Below are 25,244 nucleotides of genomic sequence, written 5' to 3' on the forward strand. Positions count from 1 at the left end.
CAATGCCTGCTTGGCTCAACTTCTCAAAAAGGGGTTGCTCTCCATCTTTCTATCTTCCTTTCCCCCCAATTTTCCCTAAAAAAAAAAAGCCAGGACGGGAATCTTGAGATTTTGTGTTTTGCTCCCAAAAGTGCAGCAGTCTCGCTTTTTTTTACGAGTGCTTTTGTGGAACACAACATACGTCAACCTGCATCGCTGAGATCTTGCACATATTTTCTTTCCACAAACCAAAACCAACCAGCACCACCCACCACTGCTACACTAAACTTGTGGATTTCGGCGGGATACATGGAGTCTAAAAAGAGAACTGACCTGTAGTTCTACTTACAGGTTAGATTTAGTGTAATCGGGAAGAAAAAAATACCTTTGGTGCTGGTGAACTGGCCCGAAATCAAAAGTGGCTGTGGTCTTGACTTTCAAAAGATTGATTACAAGGTACGTACAGCTCGCTCAGAAGGTCTAGTCCACACGAGTTCCAGTTGACTCTTGTTCGGATTTGGACGTGGAAGCTAGCTCCAGCCCCAGGTCCCAGGCACCCAGGCCCGGCACCTCCCAGGCACCTCATCGGCGTCTTTAAAAGAGGGAACACGCGTCTCATAGAGCAGCGTCTGCTAAAAAAAAAAGAATACAAAATCTATACAAATCAATGCAAAAGTGTAAGTAGATCTGGCTTGCATCTCCTGGCCGATTAGACTTCTGACATCATCGAGTCAAAGAGGCTTTGATCTTCATCAAAGAAGGTTAGGGTTTTGTTTCGTCTGTCATCTAAACGGTTGAAGCTTGTTCTTATTCTTAATCTGTCTCGCGACACAAATAAGATGGCTTGCTGAAAAGACTCTTTCGGTGCGTACGAGCCAGGCAGATTATCTAACAACAGAAAACCGACTTCCCAACGTCTTCCCAACGTCTTCCCAACGTCTTCCCCTCGCAGCCCCCGCCTCCCCGGATCATTTCCGATTCTTTTTTTTATTTCTTTCTTATACCCTTCTTGATTCATTAGTTTGGAAAAAAATCTAGCTTCAGTCACAGATTGTGTTCATGACAGACATTGCCAAAAGCACAGCTTGAGGCGGAGGCGGGGGTCAACGCAATGCAATCACGATCAAGCCGAGTCACCTGACTCTCGCTTTTCGGTAATTGCACGCAAAAAAAACCAAACTGTCGCTACCTTGTAATTTTTTTCCACCAGGGGCCCTCCCCCGCGTTATCGACGGAGTTTGATACCACCAACCACAGTACTGGAAATGGCGCGGATAAATTGATTGCCCAAACCACCCCAACATTTGCTTGAATAAATTCCTCTCAAAAAGAAAATTATACTAGGTTCAGGCCATGACTCAAATAGTTGTTTTAGGGGCCGGAGTGATTGGTCTTACAACGGCCATTGAGTTGAAAAAATCCAACCCTGGTTTCCAAATCACAATTGTGGGACACCACTTGCCTGGAGACATTGATCAATCTTATACCTCCCCCTACGCCGGCGCCAATTGGGCCTCGTTTGCAACTCTGGAAGATAGGAGACTACAAGAATTTGACAAGCCGGCTTATAAGAAATTCATACAGCTAGCCGAGACGGATCCAAGAGCAGGCGTGTGGAAGGTCAACACTGTCTCATACTACACCAACTATGCCGTGGCTAAAGCCAAGGGCAAGATGCTGGAGTTTTTGCCATGGTACAGAAACTTTGTTGACGATTTCAAAGTAGTCGAGCCGAGCAAACCCGATATTGCATTTGCCAACTCCTACACAGGGGTAGTGATTTCCGTGCCCACCTACTTGAAATTCTTGGTGCAGCAGAACAAGGAATTGGGCAATGTGATTGCTAGGATCCCGTTGATTGCCGATATTGGCGAGGCTAGAAACCTCACTGCCGTGGGGAAAAAAGCCGACTACGTGATCAACGCCGGTGGATTGCGTGCTTCGTCGTTGAAAGGAGTTGAAGATAAAAAATTCAATTTCCCCGTGAAGGGGCAGACTCTACTTGTCAAGAACAACATCAAGGACATGATTCTGGTGTCGGGGTTCCCCGGCTTGGACGACGAGATCTTGTACATGATGCCTCGCGTTGAAGGGGGCACGATTATTGGCGGGTGTTTTCGCGCTGGCGACAAGGACCCCAAAGAAGATAAGGACTTGACTGCAAGACTCATCAGGCGGGCAATGAAGTATGCCCCTGAAATTGTCGATCCAAGATACAAGAAGAACCCGAAACAAGTGGAGGTTGTCAGGGTCAATGTTGGATTTAGACCGTTTAGAGAAGACGGGTTCCGCGTTGAAGTGGACAAGAAGAAGAAATGGTTGGTGCATGCATATGGGGCTGGAGGCGGAGGGTATCAAGGAAGCTATGGCGTTGCTCGGGAATTGGTCAAGATCATCGACTCTGAAGTAACGAGCCGTCCGAAATTCTGATTGCGATGAAATATTTTTTCTTTGATTATTTATTAGTAGTAGATACATTCTAATCGACGACTCAATCTGCATTCCAAAAATTCATCACCATCCATCACCATCATCACCGCCGTCATCGTCACCAGCACTCGCATTTGGCGCCAAGGTTGATTGTAATAGAAACCCATAACCTTGTCCTTTTTTTTGAAAAATTAAAACCGCTTCCTCTTTTTTCTGTTGTTTCTTTCATCAATGGCATACGAATCCAATCAACGTGTTGAACAACCTCTTACCTCCCAGTTTAGCATACCCCTTCATATGTTCCTTGTCGGTATGATCAGATAGAAACTCAGTTGCTTTGTTTTGCTTGGGCATCACGATTGGAGTAGGCTTGTCCGAGTACTTTTCGGTCTTGTATTGGATGTCATTGTAGCCGTGCTGAGGCTTGAAGAAGCTGGTGTCTCTTGGGTTTTCAGGAATAGATGACATCGTTGGTTCCTTTTCTTGGTACGACTGGCTCAAAACGAGAAGACGAAGAAGGAAGAGGAAGAGGAAGAGAAGGAAAATTAGTCTTGCAATTGAGCTTTTTTGCAGTTGCAAAAAATTTTAGCCCATTTTTTATATGACGTGGTGGGTGTTTTGAGCTATGATTGCTTATCTTGCCTGTGATGCTTGTGATGAATGTGGAGGGGGCAGGGGACGGCTTTGTTTTTTTTTATGAGAGAGTGGCGATCCCGTGAACAATAAGGGGACTCGAGAGGTTGCGGACACTAAGAATTAAGAAGTCTGTTCTTGAGATCCGCAAGCACCGAGCACCGACGAGGAGGGAGCTTTAGAAACGGGTTTGAATTGCTATCAAGCGAGGAACATTGTCACCGAGACAGAGACAACACCGAGCAGAGGGTCTTATCGTAGAGGCATTTGGCTTTGACGAGGCTCAATGTGCCTGAACCTTTGAGAAACACTAGCAATCAAGTCCCCGCATCAACGCTGACCACTTGATAGCAAGGGGGAAGGGGATCGAGAGACACACACAATGCTCAATTAAGGGTTCTAGATTATTTTTAGACGGTATCCTCTTCAACCAGACTCCATTGCTCTGTGCCCTTTCCACACCTCTTTTGCTGCTCTTTCGTTTCCTTCTTTCTTTCTACAGCAATTGCTCTGGCCGTCAGATGTTTCTCAGATATTCCCAGTGGGCCCAATTCTCACCAGCGTCGCTACCAACCGACTCCGGTATAGAAACGAAAAAAAAAAAAAATTTGACATCACCAACCACCACGATAATTGCAACAAATCAACCGTTTGCAACCACCACCACCAACAAGAAAAACAAGTGGCAATGAAAGCCTCGCAGGTTCTCAGTTTCCAAGCAACAACACAGTCGTTACTAAGGAGACCATGGAAAACATACAGGGACGGAACCATATTCTACGGTCAGCTCAAATCAGGCTCGAAAAGACATCCGTTGACGACGAAACAGGGCAACAAGAACTACTACAAGGGCACAAGATCCTCGGGTATTGGTAGTTTGGACAGCCGGGGTAGATACCATGTCAACTGGGATAAAGTCAGGACATATGTTGTGCCAGCGAATTTGAACTCGAGCCAGTTGAAACCACTCGTGTCGCCCAACTCTCCCATGTTCAAGCAGACTACCGAGGGGTATCAGGATTCTTTCAAGAGCCCCGTGTTGGCTTTGCATAACGCGATCAACTTTGTTGAGAATGGCTCAAGTGAGAAGGAATTGGACTGGGAAGAAATGGGGTATGTTCACAAGATTGTGAATCCCAACTTGGCCAAGGAGGCATTGGTAAAGGAAGAACTGAGCTAAGCTGTAGCGTCGTTTCTTTCATTTGTGGTAAATTAATGAATGCCGGGTTTGTCTGTTGTAAATAGAGCTTAATGAAAAAAAAAAAAAGAAAACAAAGTAATTGAAATGTGGAGATAATGGAGCAAGACTCCAGGAGGCATAGTGTAGCTGTAACGTCAACAGTGCCACTTGCGATACCGAAATTCCCAGCCTGGCTGATTCCGACTTGATGAAACTGGATAATGTCTTTCTGGAAAATGTCCTTGGTTAAGCGGAGGGGGGGGGGGGGAAAGTGTCAACCTTGAATCTCCGCCTACGAGAACCCCCACGCGCCTCGCAAACACGTCCGCGAGCGTAGTCGTTTTTTTTTTTCGTTCTATATTTCCATGTGTTTTCCACCCTCACTTACATCCATTAGCCTCCACTAAACACATCGCAACATGGTTGAAAGCATACCCATTGAGATCGAGGAAGATGTCCCGGCCACAGAGTCGGCAACGCATTCCCCCGCAGTAGACGTCGAAACGGACGAGCAGAAACAAAAACACGCAAATGCAGACGACAATAATGACAACGACGGTGGAGAACCAGAACTAGACGAAGAAGAAGAAGCAGAGCCAGACGCAGAGGAAGAAGAACAGCAACAACAGCAAATGTCGCTACCCCTATCGAAAATCAAACGAATCTTCAAGATGGATACAGAGTACACGGGAGCCAGCCTGAGCGCAGTTTACTCAGCGGGTTTGGCCACGGAGCTCTTTGTTCAGTATCTCGTTGAACAAGCCAGCTTGCTCGCCAAGATGGATAAGCGGAAAAAGATACAGTACAAGGATTTCGCTAATGCCGTGAGCAGTCACGACGCGTTGACTTTCTTGACTGATACCGTTCCGCGAACGCAGCCCATTGGCGAGTTGATCCAGAAGAAACTGATCAATATGGTCGACCCGCTGAAAAAGACTCGGACGGAGCAAACCAAGGCCAAGGTTGCTGCCGCGAGAGCCGCTCCAGAGAAACCACAGCCTATATTGCCCAAGGGGCAGCAGATACTAAATTTCCAAAGCTCGACTCCCGAACCGAGGAGACCTGCGTTTAGTGACATTGTTTCTACAGGAGACGAGAATCTGGATACAGTTATGCATTAGCGCTAGCACTAGCACTAGCACGATCTTCTAAGTACTTCGATAATACACAAGGTGTCTCTTGATAGATGCAATGTTGTTGGGATCAGCAATGAATAGCATAGTTTGATCACGTTGTACCGCGTCATATCCGGTACAGTTTTGCCGTAATTCTGTACCCCTGTGACGAGAAAAGTGATGAGCAGGGTTTTGAGTTGTGGATACATTCGAAACATGTAGATGGCGTTCTCGCTTACTGCAAGGGCTCTGCTGTCGCTGTCTTTGTCTTTGGCGGACTTGTTCTGTCTCTGCGTTGCTTTTGCCAACGGCGAGTGCTTCAAGATGAAATCCACCGTCTCCATAAACTTTCTACTGAAGAAATATTCCTTGCGTGTGCTGTCCTGGTTTAAAATTTCTGTGAGAAAAGCCAACGTTTCAACAGTTACAAGGATTTTTTCTCTTGGGAAATGTTCGGTGACAATAGGTGTCATTGTAAGTGAGTCCGATCCTGTCGATAGCGCAATTAACGTGGGCCAATGCACGGTGACAATGGGAAGCACACGCTTGTAGTCCGTGCAAAGCAACGGATAGACAGACCTAAGCGTTTTCAAAATTTGTGATTTCAAAGAGTACGACGGCTGCGAGACTAGCGTCATTCCATAGTTGAAGATTCGCTTCAAGACTTCGTATGTAGATTTGGGAATTGGCGACGTCCACTCTTCTTTTTCCGGCGCAGCATCGTTCATTTCCTGGTCTTCATCTTCTTCTGCGTCGTCATCATCCGAGTCGGCCATTTCAGAAAACGGCTTGTCCCCTTTTCTCGTAAAGTATTCTGTGTTGGTGTCGTACTCGGTGTAGGGGTCCACCTTCATGTTTTCAATAAACGCCGCCAACTGCTCCTTGTTTGTCATCCCCCACGGATGAAACTGCGAGTCGTTGTTTCTCAAGTCTTGAATTCTTGCGCCTTCTTGAACAATGTACAGCTTCTGTATTTGCTCGACGAGCACTTCAAAGACAATGAATAAACTCTCCGCAAGACGATTGTAATGGTGATAAGAATCCAAAATGACAAAGATATCGGAAAGAATATCGGTCAACTGATTTGCCTCCAAAAGCTGAATACCGGCAACCTTGATGATGATCATCAAGATACCGGGCAACGAGGGGGTCAAGTTGCTCGCGACTGCCATTTGTAAACTGATGGCGTCAATTAGATAGTCCAGATTATCTACAATCATCCTGGCCATGGAGCCACCATAGTAAGTATCAAGGATCCTCTTTAACGTACTTTGCGCCAGCAATTGGATCTGCGGCCTATTCGTCAAAGTTAGTGCCTGTAATATGGGCAAGAGGTGGTCCATAAGGACGTCAGTTCTGAACCGGTCAAGCAGAAGACAACCCACAACTGAGCCAATTCCATGTAGCGCCGACACATATGCTAGATCAGTGGTAGTGGTGGCGTTAAAGGTGCTGGTTGCTCTTGTGTCCTCCGTCTCCCTGTTGGCACTGTCAGCCAAAAGTTCCTCGGCTTTCATCAAGATCAAATAAGCGCTTTCGGTTACTTCATTCGATACATCGTCCATAGCATCGTCTCCTCCGAGATCCAAAAACTCCGACAGATCAAGAAACTTGTTCTCTTGAAAAATTTTACCGGCATAAGTGCTGGCAAACCACAATGCAACGCCATTCGACAAGATTTCCTCCAGCAAAGATTCTTCAAATATGCTTTCAAGCAACAGTAGCGAGCCCGATCCATCTTTCAAGTCCGAGAGAAACTCAACTAGATGCAGAAGGGTTTTCTCGAGAAATCTGGATTTAAAGTCAATTGGTACCTGGGTGCTTTTTTCTTCAACGTCAAAAATTGGGTTATCCCACCGGCGTGAGATGAGTTGAAGACCGTGCAAGTAGGAACTATTTTCCTCTCGCAATCGCAGTGTTTCCACTTTTTTCACACTGCCAGCATGGATATGGCCTGGCAACTCAATACCATCCAACTGATTCAGGTCCGACAGCAGCACCTGCAAGCTTTCTCCAGTCGTGAACTTTGGGGGCTTTTTTTTGGAATTCTCAAATTTGATATGGTCAATGGAAAATTGAATCAATAGCAGGAGACACTTTTTTTTCAAATTGGATAGTTCCGCGAATTCCGGGTCCTGCACGATGGAAAGCTCCATCAACATTTTGAAGTGTAATTTGATTGCTGTTATGTTTATTTCAATTTTTTCCTCATCAGTAGAGAATATGACCAAGCTCAACTTGTTGTCAATCAAACTAGAAAGCTTGAATCGGACTATATCATAGTATGCCTTTGATTTCAATTTCGATTTCGAATTTGACTCCAATTCGCTGGATTGGCCAGTCCCCAATGATTCTTTCATCAACGACACCAAATGGTTGATTTTAGGAATAGTATCCTGCTCATCGAAGGAAGAAGCGTAAATCAATATCGACCCAATGTCCAACAACATTGGAGTCACTTCGCTGTACAAGGTCACAAAGCAGTTGGTTAGAACCTCAGTAATAAAATGCACAACCGAGTCAAACACCTCGGGTTTCGATTTCAATCGATCTCTATTCTTGGTGCTGAGAATCACGGATTTAAAAAAAAGCACCAACATGATCTTGAGTTGCTTCGAAGTGGCCCTTAGCCACAAAGTTGTGCGCTCATCTTTCTCGACAATGGTAAACTCACCAATCAGCTCGTCAACAGTTTTCTCATCGTCGTCCCAATCGACACTCTCATTCAAGTCGCTCAAGCTTTGTTCTTGGTCAGGAACAACGAGCTCGGCACCCAACTCCTTATCGTTGAATGAAGACCTCACCACCTCGGTTAAAATATGCAAAACTTGCACTTGGAGTTTGTAATTATGCCCCGAGTTACTAGTGGCAAAGTGGGTAATTGTCGACATCAATCCCGGCACCACCATCGCCTTTTGCGACGTTGATAGCACTTTCAAACACACAGTCACCAACTTGAACGCGTCTCCCAACACTTGTATGCCTTCCTGGACACCCGCGCTAGTGGACTTGATGACGCTAAACGCCAAAAGCATGGCATTGCTTAGGTAATGTAGCCTCTTCCCCGAGCTGAAGTAAGCCTTGTCCAACGGCGAGATAAGGTTGGAGAGTGCAGCAAGGGCTGTCGATTGAAACTGGAGCAGCTCTTTAGCAATCGTGTAGGGTTCCTTTTTCATATCACCGCCCGTCAAGAACAACACCAACGGAAGCAATTGGTCAAACAAGCTCTCGTTCACGTCAAAGCTCCAGCAGTGTTGCGCAAGGAAGGCGATAATGCCCAAGACATGTTGAGTAGCCGGGGCACTTAGCAGAGGCTGCTTGAGCAAGTTTGAAATTGGGAAGAAAACATAATCGGCGACGCCAGGCGAAAGCTTAAAGAGACTGCTTCGCCGAAGGTACTCTCGATAGAGAGTATCCATTTGGGTCTCTATGGCTGTTAACAAGGACACTATTTTGGACTCATTAGACTGCGACGGGTTCAATGTCTCTCGCGACAACTCAATGCACACGGGTTTGACCAGTTCAAACAACTGACTAGAGCAGATTTTCTCTCCATTGTAGACAGAATTTCCTCTTGGATCGCTCATGATTTCATCTTGCCAAGTCCGATGTACAAGGGAAGTGAAGGAGGTAAGTGTTGGGGGTGGTGATTGCTAAATCGATAACCACAACCACATAGTCTGTGCATCTTGTGCGTGTACAAGATTACAATCCTGGCTCTCTTTGGAAGAAGCAATTTTTTGCAGGAAAATTTTTCAGCCCTCTTTAACCACCACCATTTATCATCTTTCATTTCCCAATATCTTGAGTGCAAATAGACTAGACAATAAAAGTATGTAGGCTCATGTTGCTTATCGCTACTACTAGTACTACTATTACTGATTGAAAACCAACTTCATGTGGATCAAACAAATACGAGTTTTTGCAGGACGGTTTGAATTATTGTGTCTTCAGTGACAGGACAGATTTCAAGTTGGTTTTGGCTCGGAAACAAGCAAACAACTTGAATGGTGTGCTTTATACTTTACTCACATCGATGTTGTGAGCACTAGAGATGTTTCATTTCAACTTGAACAACTCTAGGAGACAGATAACACCTTGCCGTCTTGTCCCCCAAGCCCTGACTCCAACTTTTTTGATTGGACACTCATGTTGCTTTTTCAAAAACTCAACCTATTTGATACTAACCGTTTCTGTTTTTCACTCAGAATGACCAGAACCTCCGTATTAGCAGACGCTTTAAACGCCATCAACAACGCTGAAAAAACCGGTAAACGCCAAGTTTTAATCAGACCATCATCAAAAGTCATCATCAGATTTTTGACGGTGATGCAAAAGCACGGTATGTTTTCTTGCTTCCTACGTCTTTGATTTTTTTTTGCGCTTTTTTTTCTTTCATGAAGAAAAAGAAGATCCGAATTGATAACTGGATGGATTGATCGGTGTTCAGTCCCTTTCTGTCTTTTAAGTATTCGGAAGAATAACTGGGAACTGCTTCTTACACGGTGACTACTTGCATAAAGAATTTTTTTTATTTGATTCTTTTTGTTTATTTGGTTTTGACCGTTTACTGTTCCTTGACATTCCAATGTTTCATTGAACTTGAATACTAACAATTTTCAAAAGGATACATTGGTGAATTTGAGTACATTGATGACCACAGATCAGGTAAGATTGTGGTGCAATTGAATGGTAGATTGAACAAATGCGGTGTCATTTCTCCTAGATTCAACGTCAAGATTGGTGACATTGAGAGATGGACTGATAACTTGCTTCCTGCTAGACAGTTTGGTTACGTGATATTGACCACTTCCGCTGGTATAATGGACCACGAGGAAGCCAGAAGAAAACACGTTTCTGGTAAAATTTTGGGATTCGTCTATTAAAAAATTTCTAATTTCTTTGGAGGGTTGGAGTAATTGTGTACAGTAGTAATTTTAAAAAGTTTTCATTGTTCATCTGTCATTTTTTTATATCGCCTCTGAAGTTTACTTTATAGGCTCTTCGATGTGTTTGGTCCTTGTAAATCTTGGATCGCGTGAAAATGCTGTAGAGGACCAGCAGCAGCAGTAGCAGTAGTAGTAGTAGTAGCGGAGATCTTGCAATCAGAAACCGCTCACCACACACTTGCACAGCTACACAGCTACACAGCTACACACGCCACACGCCATTTCCATCTCAAATGCCCGCACCAGAAAGCCTAAGGTTCATCTTCTCAACTCTAACATGGACACTACGAGCAGGATGCCTAGCTCACATAGTACACGAAAACGTTTACGAATTCACCGAAACGCGAGGCGAGTCGATGCTCCCCACCGTGCAGAACCAGCACGACTACGTCCACGCCCTCAAGAAATACAAGCTTGGCAGAGGTCTAGAGATGGGCGACTGCATCGTGGCCATGAAACCGAGTGATCCTACGCATCGCATCTGCAAGCGAATCACGGGCATGCCCGGCGACGTTGTGCTCGTGGACCCTTCCTCATCTTCTGAACTCACCAATTCTGCTTCGGAAGCGACTCAAAATGATGGTTTCAACAAGTTCATTGAGATCCCCGAGGGGCACGTGTGGTGCACTGGAGACAATCTATGTCATTCGTTGGACTCTAGGTCGTATGGTATACTACCGATGGGGCTAATCACGGGCAAGATTGTTGCCGCTAATTCGATGAATGATGGTATTCGTGGGTTTTTCAAGTTGAGATGGATTGACAACACTTTTGAGTCGGAAGAGTAGATATCTACTTGCCTGTGTATTTATATATGCATACACATTCACACCACGTCTATAACGAAAAAAAAAACAACAAAAATTCAAATTCAAATTTCACAGCTATTGCTTACCCAAGGAACGATTCTCAGCTAAGGCTCTCAAGACGGCTCTTCCGTAATAAAGTGAAGGGATACCCAACACGAATCCATAGAATAGAGTATCGAAAATTGATTGCCCGAGATAGTACCTGACAAAGTTGAACTCGAATCCAAGGAGCGAGATCAAAAAACTGATATTGTGAAGCAACTGGGCATTCGATGTAGTTTTCAAAGTCTTGAACATGTTCTTTGGACCAATTGAGCCGAACCAAGCTGCGAACAAGCCCAAGAACAACACCGAGGCAATTGCAATAAATGCAAGCGGCACCACGGCGTTGACTGTTTTCTCGTCTTTTTTGAAAATGTGATGAATCTCTGGTTGTAATCCAAATTTGCGAAGTGGACTTTCGCGCTTACTGGCACTTTGAACTTCCTGAGTAGGTCTCAACTCAAGTAGACGCTTGACATAGTTTCCACTTTTCTTGGAGTCGGCAATAACCAAGCTCAAAACCAACAGCTCTTTGGATTTCAAGACGTCGGGGATCGATGCAAATGGAATCTTCAACAGAATTTCCTTACCTTTGACGAGGGGCACGAAATGCGTCACCAACGATGGCTGTTGTACATCTGCCAAGCTGAACATAATCTGTTCCGGGGTTCCGTCAAGCGTTTCGTCCTTGAATTTGATATCGACTGTATCCTTGACGGCCTCAACTGGTAAGATCTTGACTTCTTGAGTATTGACTTCTCCAAAATGCACTTTCTTGTCATTGACTGAAACAGACCCAATGACCGGACCAAATGCCAACGATTGTATACCCAATGCTAGCAACACCAAGACGCTTTTTATATACATCTTTGCTCGCGGGATTTTAATTGTGCAATTGATAATGATTGAAATGGAAAGGGTGGGGAAGAGGGAATGTTTGACGTGGTTACTTTCTGAAAAAAAAATTCGACCACGGAGAATGCGCTCTCTCTCTCTGTTTCTCGCTTTTGGCAGAATATCGACCCTTCGGGGGCCAGAGACGCAGCCAAATATAAAAATGAAAAGTTAAAAAAAAGAAAGATCACGGGAATATCACGCCTTCAAAGGCTCCTTCTGTATACTCTTCCGGGAACAAAAAGGATACCGTAAACGTGATACCGGAGACGATTATGATGATCAAGAAGAAGGGAATCAAAACCACACCTGAAATCGTTGTATTAGTATTTTTTTTCATTTTGCTTTTTGTTAGTATGTGCAAAATAAACGCGCCCCGGTTCAGGGCAAACTCTATAACATACAAACGCAGATAAACAGAATGCAAAACATGAAAGAAAGCATGGCCAATGCCACTGCTGATATGGCAAACATGTTAGACTGTCGCCGCTATCGCATACAAGCTCAAGTGGAGAAACTGAGCAACCTCTTGAGGTGGGCAGGAAAGTAGCAGCAAAGTTATAAAAATTCAAACGAATTTTTTGCAGCACATTCTTCAGAAAAAGCGAAAAATTGAATTAATATCAGATCAAAAATTTGGACGCCAATGTGGCTACGTTTGTTCATAGAGTTGTCAAAAGAGAAGCCTCGTGCTCTTATAAACTTCAGCCAACATCGGAGACAATGAACCATCGGCAGTCTAGTTATTTGCTTTCCCTTTGAGTACGGATCTCCTCTCTTCAAAAAATGTTCATAGACTTGGCTACCCGCAACCCCCTTAACTTTTGGCTCCCCCCCCCCCCCTATAGCTGAAATTTCTCGGGAATCTTGACACCACGTCGCTTGCGCACCATGGAACGGGAACGGAAAAAAAAATCAATAAAATAAACTGTATAAAGAAAACGAATTCGATTTCGGTTAGCACGTCTTATCCGCCCAATTTTCCTCCTTCTGTTCACCAAACTCAGAACCATGCAATTCCTCACAGCCAAATCGCTACTTTACATCCGGATACTCCTCCACATAGCAGTATCCTACTTCCTCATCCACAACCCGGAAAATGTGTCTACGGCAGGGTTCGTGATCCTCCTAGCTCAAGCGGTTCAAGTGCCAATCTTGCATCTTACACAAGCTAACCCGCTCATAAGTTTCATTTCGATCTTTTTGGGGATTACGGCGTTGGCGGACTTGGTCCCCTTGATGGCCGAAAACTGGACCCATTTTGAAACTTTGGTCCCCGTGCGGTTATTTGCTTTCTTCTTGCTTGTTGCTTATTCATATTTCGTGCCTACTAGCGTCTTGAGTAATAGCTTAACGGTGACGTATGCCATGTTTGAGATTTGGTGCAATTTTTTGATTTACAATAATTTGAGAGATGAAAAGTTTTATAGGATGAAAAAGTATGTCGAGGATCATGCTGGTGAGATTAGACAGGCTCAAGATGAAAGAATTCACGTTATTGAAGATTAGAGTTAGGAGTTGGGAGAAGGGAGAAAGCAAAAAGGGGAAGAGCAAAAGCGAAAGTATGTATATAGGAGATGAAAATGAAAATGAAAAACTTTTCTTTCTTTTTTTTTTTTCTTTTTTTTTTACTTTCTTGAATCAAAGGAAATCCCGGATTGTCCAATCTAGGCAAGTTTGAATCTCTTCAAAATCGTTGAAATCCATTTGCAAGATATTGGTGCCGTTGATGTCGGCTTCGAAATCTGTTACTGTCTCATACTTTATCGTGGTTAACCTGAGGATCAAGTCGACGAAAAGTTCGTTGGTGGTGATGACAATCTTGATTTTCAACACGTTGGACTTTGAGTTGTGCAAACTTAAATCGAAAACTGACCTTGGTTTCTCGATGGCCTTTTGGAATGGGTTCTTTGATTTTTCCTTCAAGTTGGAGAACTTGTGTAGTTTGGGCTTATTGTAATTATCATTATCACCCTCCTCCTTCTTGATGCTCTTGCCAGCGACTAGATCTTCTAGTATTTTCTGCATGCAACTAATGTACGACTCGTGGCGAATGTTACCCAAAAAGGGGCGTAGGATCAACGGGTGCGAGTTGCTTTGCTTCCACTTGGTCAACGAGGTGGGCACTTTTTGCTTCAACTTCAAATTGTACTTGTAGAAACAGCAAAGCATGAGCTTGAAATAAGTCAAGACCAACTGGCATTTGTCGTTATTGATCGATGATGCCTCATTGACATTTTGATAATAGTTGCCCAAGTATGGCTCCTCGTTCAATTCATCGTAAACGGCATTTTCAATCTCAATGATTCCATCGGCAATCTCAATTGAGATTTTGTCTTGCGTCGTGGCGACTTTGTAACTAAGCAAAATCTTGGCCTCGCGAGTCAATTGGTAAAACAAGTCGGTTTCAAATAAAAAGACCCGGGCATTTTCAATCTGGTTGATGATGTCGTGAGTAGAGGTGTTGTAGTCGTAGTTGAATCGTGATTGGCCAGTCACAATGTAATCGTCATCGAATTTCGTCAACATGCGCACTCTGACATATTTGCGCTGACTAGTATTATTATTGAGCTGGCTCGTGTTGGAGCTCAAGGGCACAAACGAAATCTCGCCAGTTTGCGTATTCTTGCGCAACAACGCGAGACCTTTATCCAGCAAATCCGAACCGGAGTCGCTGTATCCATACCGTACCCCAATTGCCCTGGCGTTGCTAACGGGATCTCTCATCCGAAACAATGCCTCGTTATTCGAACGTACCAAGTTTATCATATTCCAATACCGGCGCTCCTTGGCAACTTGCTGTTTTACATTTTCACTGGTAGTTTTAAAAAGCTCAGTTACTTTCTTCATGGCTTCAGCCTTCCAGCCCTGTCCCACTTTATTGTTCTTGATGCTATCATTGGCAGCAGCATCAGCATCTTCAACTTCCAACTTGTCGGAGTTCAACGACGACGGCTTGATGAACTTTTGAAGGTGAGGGGACATTGTGTTTTTGGATATATTTGGTTTCACCGATGATAAAAGTAGGGAAACAAAGTCGAGTGATAACGACGTTTCATTCAATGCATTGGCCACATCTTTGGATAACTCGATCCTTTGCCTGTTGAAAATATCCTGCGCCGATTCGGTTGTCGTTCCTGGTGCTGGTGTTTCTGTTGTTGTTGCTGCTGCTGCTGCTGCTGCTGTTGTTGTTGTCGTTGTTGTAGCAGCAGCAGCAGCAGCAGCAGCATCTTTGAGTTCAGCAATCTCCTCTGGGATTATTTGATCATCATCATCAACTGCATGTACATTTTGTTCATCAATTTCATTCTCTCCGTCAACGCCCTTTTTCAAAGTATTCAGACTCTCAATTTCACGCTTGAGGGAATCTTCAGTGATGTTCAAAAAAGATCGACGTTCATATAAGATTCTAGGTATGAGCTCGCTTAGTCGGAAATCGTCCCTACATAGATGTTAGTAAATAAACACAACTCACGCTCGAATCTGCAAAAAAAAAAAAAAAACAGAAAAAAGATAGGATTTGCTCTAATTATACATACTCTTCTTGCAAGAAAGGGTCTTTATTTTCATTTTGATCGAAATTAAAGTCGACAACTAGTGGTTTTTGCCTCATTTTGTAGTCACTTCTCCGAGGAAAGATGGTGGTGCATTATATATATTTTTCATGGGGGTGGGGGGCCTGTATTTCTTGCGCGAGACGCAAACAGAAAATATGTTGACACGAGAAGGATGCGGCGCGGGAGTCAACCAGAATTAGAGAAGAGTTAAGAGAATGAAGTTGAAGCAAAACACAAGCTACGACAATTGTGCTAGGGTTTATCTGTTTTTCTTCTTTTGTATTACTACACCTAATCCATAAAATCATCTAGGTCGCCTTCTTCGATAGCTTTCAACAATTCAACTTCATCGCTTGGTTCAATCTCCTTATTCGCCTGCTTGTTCTCGCTATCGTTTGGGAACCTCATCGACTTGACACTGTCGTTATGCAAAGTCAAACAGAATTTGATTCTTTGGTCAAATTCCGCTTGTGGAACTTTGGTTGAGTAAACATCCAACAATTCATTCGATTGCATGTATCCCTTTTGATGGTTGATGGTGGCCTCGATGACTCCATCTCTGATTGCCTTGGAGACTATGTATTCCGTGGCTTCTTCCGAGTCCAAGTGCAATTTAATGCAAATGTCCTTTAAGGAGATCTTGGAATAGGACAACGAAATGATCCTGATACCTGTTTTGATAACGTTTTGACGCAACCTTGAGATCAAGGTGTAGTTGCTGTCCCTTTTAAAAGCCGACTCGTACTTTTTCAACACCTCTTCGAACAATTTCAAGTCTCCCAATTTGACTGCTCGTGTCACTTGGAAATAAGGCTCAAAGTTACCAGAGGTGTTTTTGAATGTCTTGAGCTCGGGGATTTCACCCATGAGAAGCTCAATGACTATGTTCAATTTCGTGGCGCTTTGAACAAACCCACTGGCCAATTTGGTCTGGGGAGCTTTCCGTATAGTTGCAATCACGCACTCATGAGCAGTGGAGTAGTCCAACTGAATAGCATTGATCCTCGCCAAATAGTAATAGTATCTCGCGACCAATGCATTGGCTGCGTGTTCAGGGAACTGGATGTTTTCGACCAAGTTTGCAGCTTGCAGGATTTCATGAGACAACAAGTAATTTCTCAATAACAAGGTAATGATTGAAGCTGTGCTCTCGGTGTCGTGTCTCAAGCTCGCGGTTCTCAAGCTGTACAACAACTCTGGTCTTATAGAAATCAAGTCGCCTGCCAATTCCTTACCTCTGCTGATGTAAAACCAGACCTTGGCTTGGATGAAGTCCAAGGAGCGCCTATTGTATGAGTTCATCAACTTGATCAAGCGCGGGCTCAATTCGTTCAACTGGTCAATCCTGTCTAAATCTAATAGATGTACTTGAACCAATAAATAAATGTATAGCTCGACTTCGGGAGTAAGTGAACTCTTCTTTTCGGTGCCGTCAGCTTCGGCATCAAGTGGCGCTGGTAACAAGCTGAGAAGATATTTTTTCGCATCTCCCGAGATGTAGTCGTTGACAATGGTGGGTAAAGCTTGCTCGTTCTCCTGCAATTTCTTCCTCAACGGTGCAAAGTCTCGCAAGACTTTGGAAACGTATCTGTTGTCAAAGGAGGTCGCTGCTTTTTCCAACAAGTTGAAGGACAGCTCAATCTCTTCAATGACTTGCTTTGTGCTTGCTAAGGCGTCAACGGAGCCATTTTCAGCATCTTTCATTTCCACATCTTTGGACTTTGACATTGCTTGAACGAGGTCGGGTGATAAAGCTGGTGTGGAAAGTTACTTGTACGAACTAGTGTGCAGTTGTTATGTTGGTCGTGGTAATGGTGGCAAGGTTGATTTTGGGCAGAATCGAGATTTGGTTCACGCACACATACACAATTTTTCAGCGACCGTACTTGCTTACTACACCATACTGGGCATACCAGGGTGCCCTTACGGAATATGAAGTATGAAGTTCATCGAGAGGAAGAGTTTACTTGTTAGATGGACTCCATTCCCTTGAAAGATGAAGCCACTTTACGCTTTGTTTTTGCTTCAATAAGTAGAGGACTTTTGAGAGCCTAGTTTTTCAAAACTTGTTTCCTAGGCCAGCGCCAGTATTTCCCCAGTAGAGTTCGCGGAAATCAGGGGAAGGAGTTAGGGAGTATTAGGGGGGGTCGGGTCTCTTTCTGCACACAAGCCTCACCAGTTCCGACGTAATTTCTCAACGTTTCTCTTTACGCTTACAAACAGATCCAGTTTCACACTCCAAACACTTCAATTGCAACTGAGGGTCGGTTGAAAATCAAGCCAAAACACCCACTTTCAAAAAAAAAAAAAAAAAAAAGAAAAAAGAGAAACCATGTCGGCGTTGAAATTGAATCTTCCTCCCGTTCCAAGACAACCGGAATTGGTTCCTGTACTCACATTCAACTTGAAATTGAAATCAGACCCCGTGAACATATTCACCAATACCCAAATTGACAAGACGTTGACCTTGGCCACGTTGGAAAACGGAGAAATCAAATCGATTGAGAACAAGTTGGGCTACAAATTGGACATTTCGCAGATTTACGGCACTGATGATTTGAACGTCAAGGATTCCGTTGAAACTGCCTATTTAGATTGTAAGTTATACGGCAGGACTCCCAATGGATCGGGGGTGTTTGTCCACTATGGCGGTCGTGTGCAACTAGATGCTGTTTCTGTTGGTGTAGTTAGCGGCAAGACTAAAGAGGCGTCGATTGAGGAAAGTTATGTTACTTGCAACCCAACTTTTACCTTTGATGATAAAGTCGAAGAAGAGTACAAGTGGGTCTTGAGGGAGAATTTGGTTGGCAAAGGCAGGTTTGGCAGAGACGATGATGGTGCCCTCTATGTCCAATACTACATCTACGTGATTCGTTAAGTTTAAACAGACAATTAATATTAAAAAAAAAAAAAAGGATTTCACAATATACGACAAAGTTTCACTTGCAAAACTTGCCCGGAGAAAAAGAATAACAAGAAGAAGAACAAGAAGAAGAAGGATGTGCTTGTGTGCGTGTGTGTGTGTGTGTGTGTGTGTGGAACCTAAACCCCCTTTTTACTAAGGGAGTTTTTGCAGTTTTCTCTAACAACAGGTATTTGATTGGTTTGAAGTTAATGATTCTCCTCTCAAGTTGACATTACTCTTTCCCTTGTTTGCACCCGCGCCGCCAACGTTGGCGTTGCTGGTCATTTGGGCTTTGATTTGTCTCGCCATGGTGTAGAAAGCCTGCTCGACATTAGTTGAGCTCAATGCTGAAGTTTCCAAAAATGGGATATCCAACGCATCGGCAAATTCCTTGGCTGCGGTGTACTCGACAATCTTTTTGTCAGCCAAGTCTGCCTTGTTTCCCACCAACAACTTCATGACACCGCCGGTTGCATAACGGTCAATCTCTTGCAACCATTGCTTGACATTGTTGAAACTCTCTTGATCTGTAACGTCGTAAACAATAATGATACCATGGGCACCACGGTAATAGGACGAGGTGATAGTTCTAAAACGTTCTTGGCCGGCAGTGTCCCAGATTTGCAATTTGATAGTCTTGCCATCCAACTCTATCGTCCTGATTTTGAAATCAACCCCAATAGTGGAGATGTAGTCTGGTGTATATGTGTCGTCAGCGAATCTTAACAATAAGCATGATTTACCGACACCCGAATCTCCAATCAACAACAATTTGAATAAATAATCGTACTCGTTATTCATGGTTGGCTGCTCAAGTACTGTTGTTTTATGTATATGTGTTCTTGGTCTTTGTCTAACTAGATGTATATAAAAGTGGGCTCTGATGTGAAGGCAAAAAGAATGGTGGTTTTACACACAGTCGCAATTGAGGATTATACTAAATATATGTTGCCGTGTGAGCTTTTGAGAAAACTTGCACGGAGGGGCGATACCTTGACTCAGCGGGGTAGGATATGTATATATATAGATGGATATATATATATGTATATGTATGATAAAGGTTTGAATGGACTAAGTCGTTTTGATGGTTGTGTAGACTTGTGGAATCTATAATACTTTGATGACAAGGGACTTGATCTATGAGGCTGGTTGGTTGGTTGTAGTGCAACTTCAGTGTGCTTTTTGTTGTATCAACTTATTATCTGAAATCCGCTCTCTCTCTCTCTCTCCCGCTACTTGAACAAGTAACACGACCACCACCTATTACCAGCAATATCCAGTACCTGGCTAGTAGAACAGAAGCCTACACCATGGTGAAGGATGATAACTCTGGTATATGAATACATAAAGATATAAAGATATAAAGATGTACTTTTTGTAACAACGGTTAAAGATTTCTACAACTAAAGTTTCTATTCTTGAGTAGTTGAATGTCTGCACCGGAAAGTGTTGTCCAATGTTTTAAAAATTTATCTAGTGGTTGTTGTAAGTTTTTCAAAACACAGTGTGTGCCCACCGGTAACTGTAACCCGTAGGTGTGTTTCTCCATACATCCATTGATGGATTCATGAACTCGTTGACTTATTCTATCTTCTCTGCTTCTTTTGCAGCTTGTCTAGTTGATTTCGAACCAGCTACTTTTTTCCTAGCAATCCTCACCATTTTGTAGAACCAATACACATTCAAAAAGTTTAAAAGGGCATTCATTGCCACTATTGCGACTGGTATAAATATATGGATCTGATCCAATGATGCCATCATGTCCAAGCCCATTTGACTTATCGCGTAAAATCCCCACACAATCCGAACAACAAAAAATACAGCCATCAACAACAAACCATTGATTATAACGAATTTCTCGCTAAATGTGCCAACAGGCAAATGCGAAGCAAACCAGTTCATGTTAACAAAAGGGGTGCTCAATTCAAAGGATAAAAAGGCACCAGCCCAAGGTTGGCAATATGGGAGAAATCCACAAGCAAAAGCCGACATTGCCGCAATTGCGTGGAATAAGAACCCAGGGCCAAACAAGTCAAAGTGTACTAAGCAAACGTAGAAATCCCAGATGAAGTAGCCCAAGGTCACTGCACATGTCATGGCACCAAATGGAGTTGAGCCCAAAAGAGAGCCGACGGGGTCGTTGCGTCTATTTTGCCAATGCGGGTTATTTAGATGAACAAACAACAACGCAAATGACACGGCGCATTGGATCATCGAGGTGACGTGGACGTCAAAGTTGATTTTCACGCCTCTGGACAAAGATGTATACCGTTTGCCAAAAAGTAAAGTAGAAAATGGCTTGGATAGATATTGGATCGCCACGTAAAAGACAAATGACCCAACAATCTCATGCCAGTGAGCTTGAAGTAGACTTGACGGCGTTTCCGGAAATGGACGATATTTCTCAAATGGGTCCAACAAGACCGTTGGTAAATACGTGGACATTGAACTGTTGTTGGCAAGGAGGATTCTGAGTGAAAAAATCGGATCAATGTGAAAAAGACGTAACCAATCAGCTTGACTCAATGTAGTGCAGTTCAAGTGGTACTTAGCAAAAAGAAAAAAAGAAAAAAACAAAAATAAAAAAAAAGGGGAAAGAAGGCAAGATTTGGATCGAAATGAGTAGGAGTACGAGATGCGTGTATGTGTGTTGTTCTTTGGCTCTTTAATTGTTTGGTAATTGGTGTTGAAAGAAATAGCACCAGCAAAATCCAGTGGTTGAGATCGAGATTAAAGTAATTGGCGGAGGAAATAACGAGAGGCACTCGCGCGGTAGAAAAAAAAAAAGTGGTGATGTTTCAACACCCCGTCTCTACCCCCTCCTCTGGCAAACATTCAATGGGGGAAGGGGGAGCTTGAAGTATAAGCTCTCGGTTGTAATTGAAAAACGAAACTATCCGACCCTTCCTGCCAAACCTTACCAACCCCTATCCCTAAACCCTGCCCTCGCCTCGTTCTCTCTCTCTCTCTCTCCCTCACTGCACTCCGCGCCCAGCTGTTACAAACAAACACAGCAGGCAGACAGAGAGAATAATATTGAACAATTAAAATAATCAAAAATCAGAAGAGAGGAGGAAGCTCCACCCCCAGGAAAAGCGTAGATCCGATTCAAGAAAAACGTGCAAGGAGCACCCACCGCTACATCTGATCAGGTCACCTGCGTCATCTAAAAGTCCAGGTTCAACCAACCAACCCAGCGGTCTTTACTACACTTTGTTTGCCAAAAAAAAAAGCATACACTGTAGAACAATTTCGACATGATACAACTCAACCTCAGCGAAGTAGGCGAATAGAAAAGTAGCTATTGTTGTTGTTGTTGTTGTTCTTCTTCTTCTTCTTCTCGATAGCCCAACAAATTCCGAGAGCCGAACATCGTCGTCGTGAGCCGCACTTGCAACCGAAATCGGAAGTCACACTCAAACGAAAAACTTTAACAGAAACAAAAAAAAAAAGCCCCCCCACAGAATAATAGATATCCACCTGGAGTGAAGACAGACAACAAAAGCCAGACAACAGACGACAGAAGATAGAAGACAGCCGACAATCGATAGAAGACAGGAGTCAGAAGACAGAGACAGAGACAACCCTTCTATAATAGACCCCACCTCCCCCTTTTCCGAGTGCCTGCCAGCGTTTATACCCAATACTTATAACCATAGTCAAATGCTGCTGCTGCTAGTGCCTCGCATTTCAATTCCATATAATGAGACCAACGATTCTTCGACGAAATTGAATAAATTTGCTTTAATAAATTACCAAAACACAGAACGCATAACCGTCACCATTGGCGACAATCTACTTGCGCAATCTTGTATCAGAACAAGCCTCGATGCAGACAAAAAACCAATCAATGTTGATGTCGATGATCATCATCAACAACATCACCGTCATCGGCCATTCAGCTATATCGAAAACACTTGCCAAGAAGAGAATGCGCGATTCCCGTTACTCACGAAAATCAGCCCGCTGTTCAACAAATTCAAATTGCATGTGTCGATAAAGCCCCTGCATGATTTCGAAGGGCGATCGCTACTTATCGTCAAAAACTCCAGCATTGAAGATTTCCACAAGTTGAAAGCATTGTCCAAGATTGATGAAATCGCGGCGAATACAGAAGTTTCGAAAATTGAGTACAAGAACTTGCCCATTGATGGCACCTTGAACGAGTTTCAAAAAGTCATCATAAATGATACTTTTGATCGCGAGTTTGTTAATGATACCAGGCTAGTGGTATCCTTATGGGAGCACGATCTAAACTCCAATCATTACACGTATTGTTTCCATTTCAGCATGTGGATTGACAAATCCGATAAAAGCTCAGCTCAAAGTCCCGTCCAAAGTCCCATGCAAAGTCCAGCGGATAACAAGCCCTTGCCCGTGCTACCGAAAGAAGCAAGCAATGGCGAAACACGAAGCTTCAGTTTGGGTGATTTCAGAAAAGAATTCCATTACAATATAGAAGATGGGCCCGAGTTTCGTAAAACGCTATCGGGGTTTGAAAACGCCGTGCCCGTGGCCAACAAAGTTTACAGTGGATTAATCGAAGACTTTAAAATCTTGGAATCGAACTTCCGACGAATGAGCAGCACCAAAGTCAAGATCATGGATGGGGTGAGCCATTTGATGGACTTGGAATCCGCGAGTCTCTTGAACGAGTTTGGCTTCAAAAAAAGCTTTTATATTGCATTTCGCGACTTGTTCAGTTCGTTTGAAAAAAACTTGAGCTTTTTTTTGGAAAATGTTTGCGATAACAAGTCCCTATCAAAGATTATCAACAATATTTCCGTGCATCAAGTCGAGAGTCTGAATCAATCGGAACTATCACAGATGAAAAAACAATTTGAAAACGATTCTAAAGAATACTACGCGTGGATGAACAAGTACCTTGCAAATGAAAAGGACCGGCCCGATTCCAAGCTATTGGCAAAGCGTAAAGTGTTTGAGCTTTCCAAATTTGATTACCTCAACCAATTGAGCAAAATCACAAACAACCAGTATGTCAACGAGCTATTGGAAAAGCTATTCAAGTTTATCAATCTAGACTATAGCAAGAAAAACCCCAGGCTTTTAGATGTAAAAGCATTCTTGAGCAAAAAATCCAACCCGGATCTTTTAGATGACAATTATCAAATATACTTGCACGTTTTAACCAAGTTCAATAGCGAAAAGTATCAATTTAGACAGAAAATCGAGGCTTGCCAGACAAATGAGGAGTTGTCAAATCTAATTCGGTACAACAGATTGAACCATTTGAGGCAACCCGCCAATCCGCTCGGTACCGCGTCGGCAGACGAGTCCACCACTGACGAATTTATGGTGACTAAGGAAAATTTCGATCTCATATTCTCCGATAGCGGGCCTCCCAAGAATACCACTTCGTCCACCGAGAATGATTTAAATGAAATGTCCGGTATATTGTTCACCTTGGGCGGGCAAAAGAAACAAGGCTGGCACAAGGAATGGGTGGTGTTACGAAAGGGCCAGTTGATAGAGTATGCAGATTGGAGAAAGGGCAAAACCCCAATCAATGCCCCGATTGAAGTCGCCTTGTCCAATGTCAAAGCCGTGTCCCATGACAAGAGACAGCACTGTTTTGAAATTTTGACTTCCAAGGGCCACAAGCGTGTGTTCCAGGCCTTTGGTAGCGAGGACCAAAACAAGTGGGTCAAGGCATTGTACAATGCGGGGCAAATGGTCAACACGGAAAGGTTGCAGCAGAGCATGGGTGTGAAAAACGGCAAGCATCTGAAACGGCATCTCGGGAGATTGGTGACCGAATTTGGTAACAAACCAATAATACCGGGCCAATCGGTGGACAGATCAGTGTCCCCGGTATCTATCAGGTCCAAGTTGCCACTGGAAAAGGATTACTTGAAATCGGTACGAACTATCGCTAATAGCGACAACGGCATATGTGTCGATTGCGGTCTGCAGGAACTGGTGGAGTGGATCTCGATCAATTCCTTGACTTGTATGTGCGTAAATTGCGCTTCTTGCCACAGAAACATTGGATCCCACATAACGAAAATCAGGTCGTTGAAGTTGGACAAGTTTGAAAACGAGACCGAGATCCTCTTGCGGTATATAAACAACCGCCAGTTCAACGAGTTTATGGAGGAGAATTTGCCTCGGAGTGGGAAAATCACCGCTGACACAAGCAACGAGACCAGGCTTGCATTCATCAAGGCCAAATATTCGCTGAAAAGCTACGTGTCCGTGATACCCGATATCGACAACCAGATCATCAAAGCGATTCAAAAGATCCAGATCCACAATGTTCTCAAGTCTATATTCTGTGGCGGCGACGTTAATCTCAACATCCAAGTCAAGACACAGAATGCCGCTGGAACTTATTACATCAGCCTCTTTGAGTACTCGCTACGCAAGTACGTGGAAGTCGAGTTGGAAGACGGGGAAGAAGGTAGCAAGAAGTACTTTATCATATCGGAATTGCTCATGCTCAATGGCTGCCTGAACTATGGAGACCCCTATAAACAAAACCGCGACTTGAAAATATCCTCGAGTGCCATGGACTACTGGAAGACAAGGTGTTCTAGACTCGGCTTGACTTGATCTTTCTTGTTCTTTTTTTCTTGCTCACACTGATGTCGCAGTTTTACGACACTAATCGCGACATTTCGCAGCAAAAAAAAAAAAAAAAAAATCCAATTGGTAAAATGGCTGCAAATTCTTTAGGAGGCTTTTTTTTTTCTTTTTGTTTTTCCCTCCTGGCCACAAAAATATCATAACT

At 43.6% G+C, this 25,244-nt stretch overlaps 15 protein-coding genes across 15 annotated transcripts; 8 read left to right on the top strand and 7 right to left on the bottom strand. All coding sequences in view use genetic code 12, as the record gives it.

Annotated features, from left to right (window-relative positions):
* Positions 1-1,332: 1,332 nt before the first annotated feature.
* On the top strand, positions 1,333-2,409 carry LODBEIA_P28380 (uncharacterized protein; the record flags this gene model as incomplete). Its single annotated transcript, XM_066972881.1, has 1 exon — positions 1,333-2,409. One exon carries the CDS (start codon positions 1,333-1,335, stop codon positions 2,407-2,409), a length of 1,077 nt encoding a protein of 358 aa, XP_066829776.1.
* A 228-nt stretch (positions 2,410-2,637) lies between these two features.
* On the bottom strand, positions 2,638-2,877 carry LODBEIA_P28390 (uncharacterized protein; the record flags this gene model as incomplete). The annotated part of the gene is made up of 1 exon (XM_066972882.1): positions 2,638-2,877. The coding sequence occupies one exon, from the start codon at positions 2,875-2,877 to the stop codon at positions 2,638-2,640; it is 240 nt and encodes a 79-aa protein (XP_066829777.1).
* An 853-nt stretch (positions 2,878-3,730) lies between these two features.
* Positions 3,731-4,222, top strand: LODBEIA_P28400 (mitochondrial 54S ribosomal protein mL41; the record flags this gene model as incomplete). The annotated part of the gene is made up of 1 exon (XM_066972884.1): positions 3,731-4,222. The coding sequence occupies one exon, from the start codon at positions 3,731-3,733 to the stop codon at positions 4,220-4,222; it is 492 nt and encodes a 163-aa protein (XP_066829778.1).
* A 419-nt stretch (positions 4,223-4,641) lies between these two features.
* Positions 4,642-5,343, top strand: LODBEIA_P28410 (uncharacterized protein; the record flags this gene model as incomplete). Its single annotated transcript, XM_066972885.1, has 1 exon — positions 4,642-5,343. One exon carries the CDS (start codon positions 4,642-4,644, stop codon positions 5,341-5,343), a length of 702 nt encoding a protein of 233 aa, XP_066829779.1.
* Positions 5,344-5,357: 14 nt separating this feature from the next.
* On the bottom strand, positions 5,358-8,924 carry LODBEIA_P28420 (uncharacterized protein; the record flags this gene model as incomplete). Its single annotated transcript, XM_066972886.1, has 1 exon — positions 5,358-8,924. One exon carries the CDS (start codon positions 8,922-8,924, stop codon positions 5,358-5,360), a length of 3,567 nt encoding a protein of 1,188 aa, XP_066829780.1.
* Positions 8,925-9,546: 622 nt separating this feature from the next.
* On the top strand, positions 9,547-10,223 carry LODBEIA_P28430 (40S ribosomal protein uS8; the record flags this gene model as incomplete). Its single annotated transcript, XM_066972887.1, has 2 exons — positions 9,547-9,679; positions 9,964-10,223. The coding sequence occupies 2 exons, from the start codon at positions 9,547-9,549 to the stop codon at positions 10,221-10,223; spliced, it is 393 nt and encodes a 130-aa protein (XP_066829781.1).
* Positions 10,224-10,519: 296 nt separating this feature from the next.
* LODBEIA_P28440 (uncharacterized protein) lies at positions 10,520-11,074 on the top strand (the record flags this gene model as incomplete). The annotated part of the gene is made up of 1 exon (XM_066972888.1): positions 10,520-11,074. The coding sequence occupies one exon, from the start codon at positions 10,520-10,522 to the stop codon at positions 11,072-11,074; it is 555 nt and encodes a 184-aa protein (XP_066829782.1).
* Positions 11,075-11,170: 96 nt separating this feature from the next.
* On the bottom strand, positions 11,171-12,004 carry LODBEIA_P28450 (uncharacterized protein; the record flags this gene model as incomplete). Its single annotated transcript, XM_066972889.1, has 1 exon — positions 11,171-12,004. One exon carries the CDS (start codon positions 12,002-12,004, stop codon positions 11,171-11,173), a length of 834 nt encoding a protein of 277 aa, XP_066829783.1.
* A 1,038-nt stretch (positions 12,005-13,042) lies between these two features.
* On the top strand, positions 13,043-13,540 carry LODBEIA_P28460 (uncharacterized protein; the record flags this gene model as incomplete). The annotated part of the gene is made up of 1 exon (XM_066972890.1): positions 13,043-13,540. The coding sequence occupies one exon, from the start codon at positions 13,043-13,045 to the stop codon at positions 13,538-13,540; it is 498 nt and encodes a 165-aa protein (XP_066829784.1).
* A 132-nt stretch (positions 13,541-13,672) lies between these two features.
* On the bottom strand, positions 13,673-15,644 carry LODBEIA_P28470 (uncharacterized protein; the record flags this gene model as incomplete). Its single annotated transcript, XM_066972891.1, has 2 exons — positions 13,673-15,473; positions 15,571-15,644. The coding sequence occupies 2 exons, from the start codon at positions 15,642-15,644 to the stop codon at positions 13,673-13,675; spliced, it is 1,875 nt and encodes a 624-aa protein (XP_066829785.1).
* A 235-nt stretch (positions 15,645-15,879) lies between these two features.
* On the bottom strand, positions 15,880-17,316 carry LODBEIA_P28480 (uncharacterized protein; the record flags this gene model as incomplete). The annotated part of the gene is made up of 1 exon (XM_066972892.1): positions 15,880-17,316. The coding sequence occupies one exon, from the start codon at positions 17,314-17,316 to the stop codon at positions 15,880-15,882; it is 1,437 nt and encodes a 478-aa protein (XP_066829786.1).
* Positions 17,317-17,920: 604 nt separating this feature from the next.
* LODBEIA_P28490 (uncharacterized protein) lies at positions 17,921-18,466 on the top strand (the record flags this gene model as incomplete). Its single annotated transcript, XM_066972893.1, has 1 exon — positions 17,921-18,466. The coding sequence occupies one exon, from the start codon at positions 17,921-17,923 to the stop codon at positions 18,464-18,466; it is 546 nt and encodes a 181-aa protein (XP_066829787.1).
* A 204-nt stretch (positions 18,467-18,670) lies between these two features.
* On the bottom strand, positions 18,671-19,294 carry LODBEIA_P28500 (uncharacterized protein; the record flags this gene model as incomplete). The annotated part of the gene is made up of 1 exon (XM_066972895.1): positions 18,671-19,294. One exon carries the CDS (start codon positions 19,292-19,294, stop codon positions 18,671-18,673), a length of 624 nt encoding a protein of 207 aa, XP_066829788.1.
* A 780-nt stretch (positions 19,295-20,074) lies between these two features.
* Positions 20,075-20,938, bottom strand: LODBEIA_P28510 (uncharacterized protein; the record flags this gene model as incomplete). Its single annotated transcript, XM_066972896.1, has 1 exon — positions 20,075-20,938. One exon carries the CDS (start codon positions 20,936-20,938, stop codon positions 20,075-20,077), a length of 864 nt encoding a protein of 287 aa, XP_066829789.1.
* Positions 20,939-22,156: 1,218 nt separating this feature from the next.
* Positions 22,157-25,066, top strand: LODBEIA_P28520 (uncharacterized protein; the record flags this gene model as incomplete). Its single annotated transcript, XM_066972897.1, has 1 exon — positions 22,157-25,066. The coding sequence occupies one exon, from the start codon at positions 22,157-22,159 to the stop codon at positions 25,064-25,066; it is 2,910 nt and encodes a 969-aa protein (XP_066829790.1).
* Positions 25,067-25,244: the final 178 nt, after the last annotated feature.

The sequence above is a fragment of the Lodderomyces beijingensis genome (genome assembly GCF_963989305.1).
Source record: "Lodderomyces beijingensis strain CBS 14171 genome assembly, chromosome: 3".
Classification (NCBI taxonomy): Eukaryota; Fungi; Ascomycota; class Pichiomycetes; order Serinales; family Debaryomycetaceae; genus Lodderomyces; species Lodderomyces beijingensis.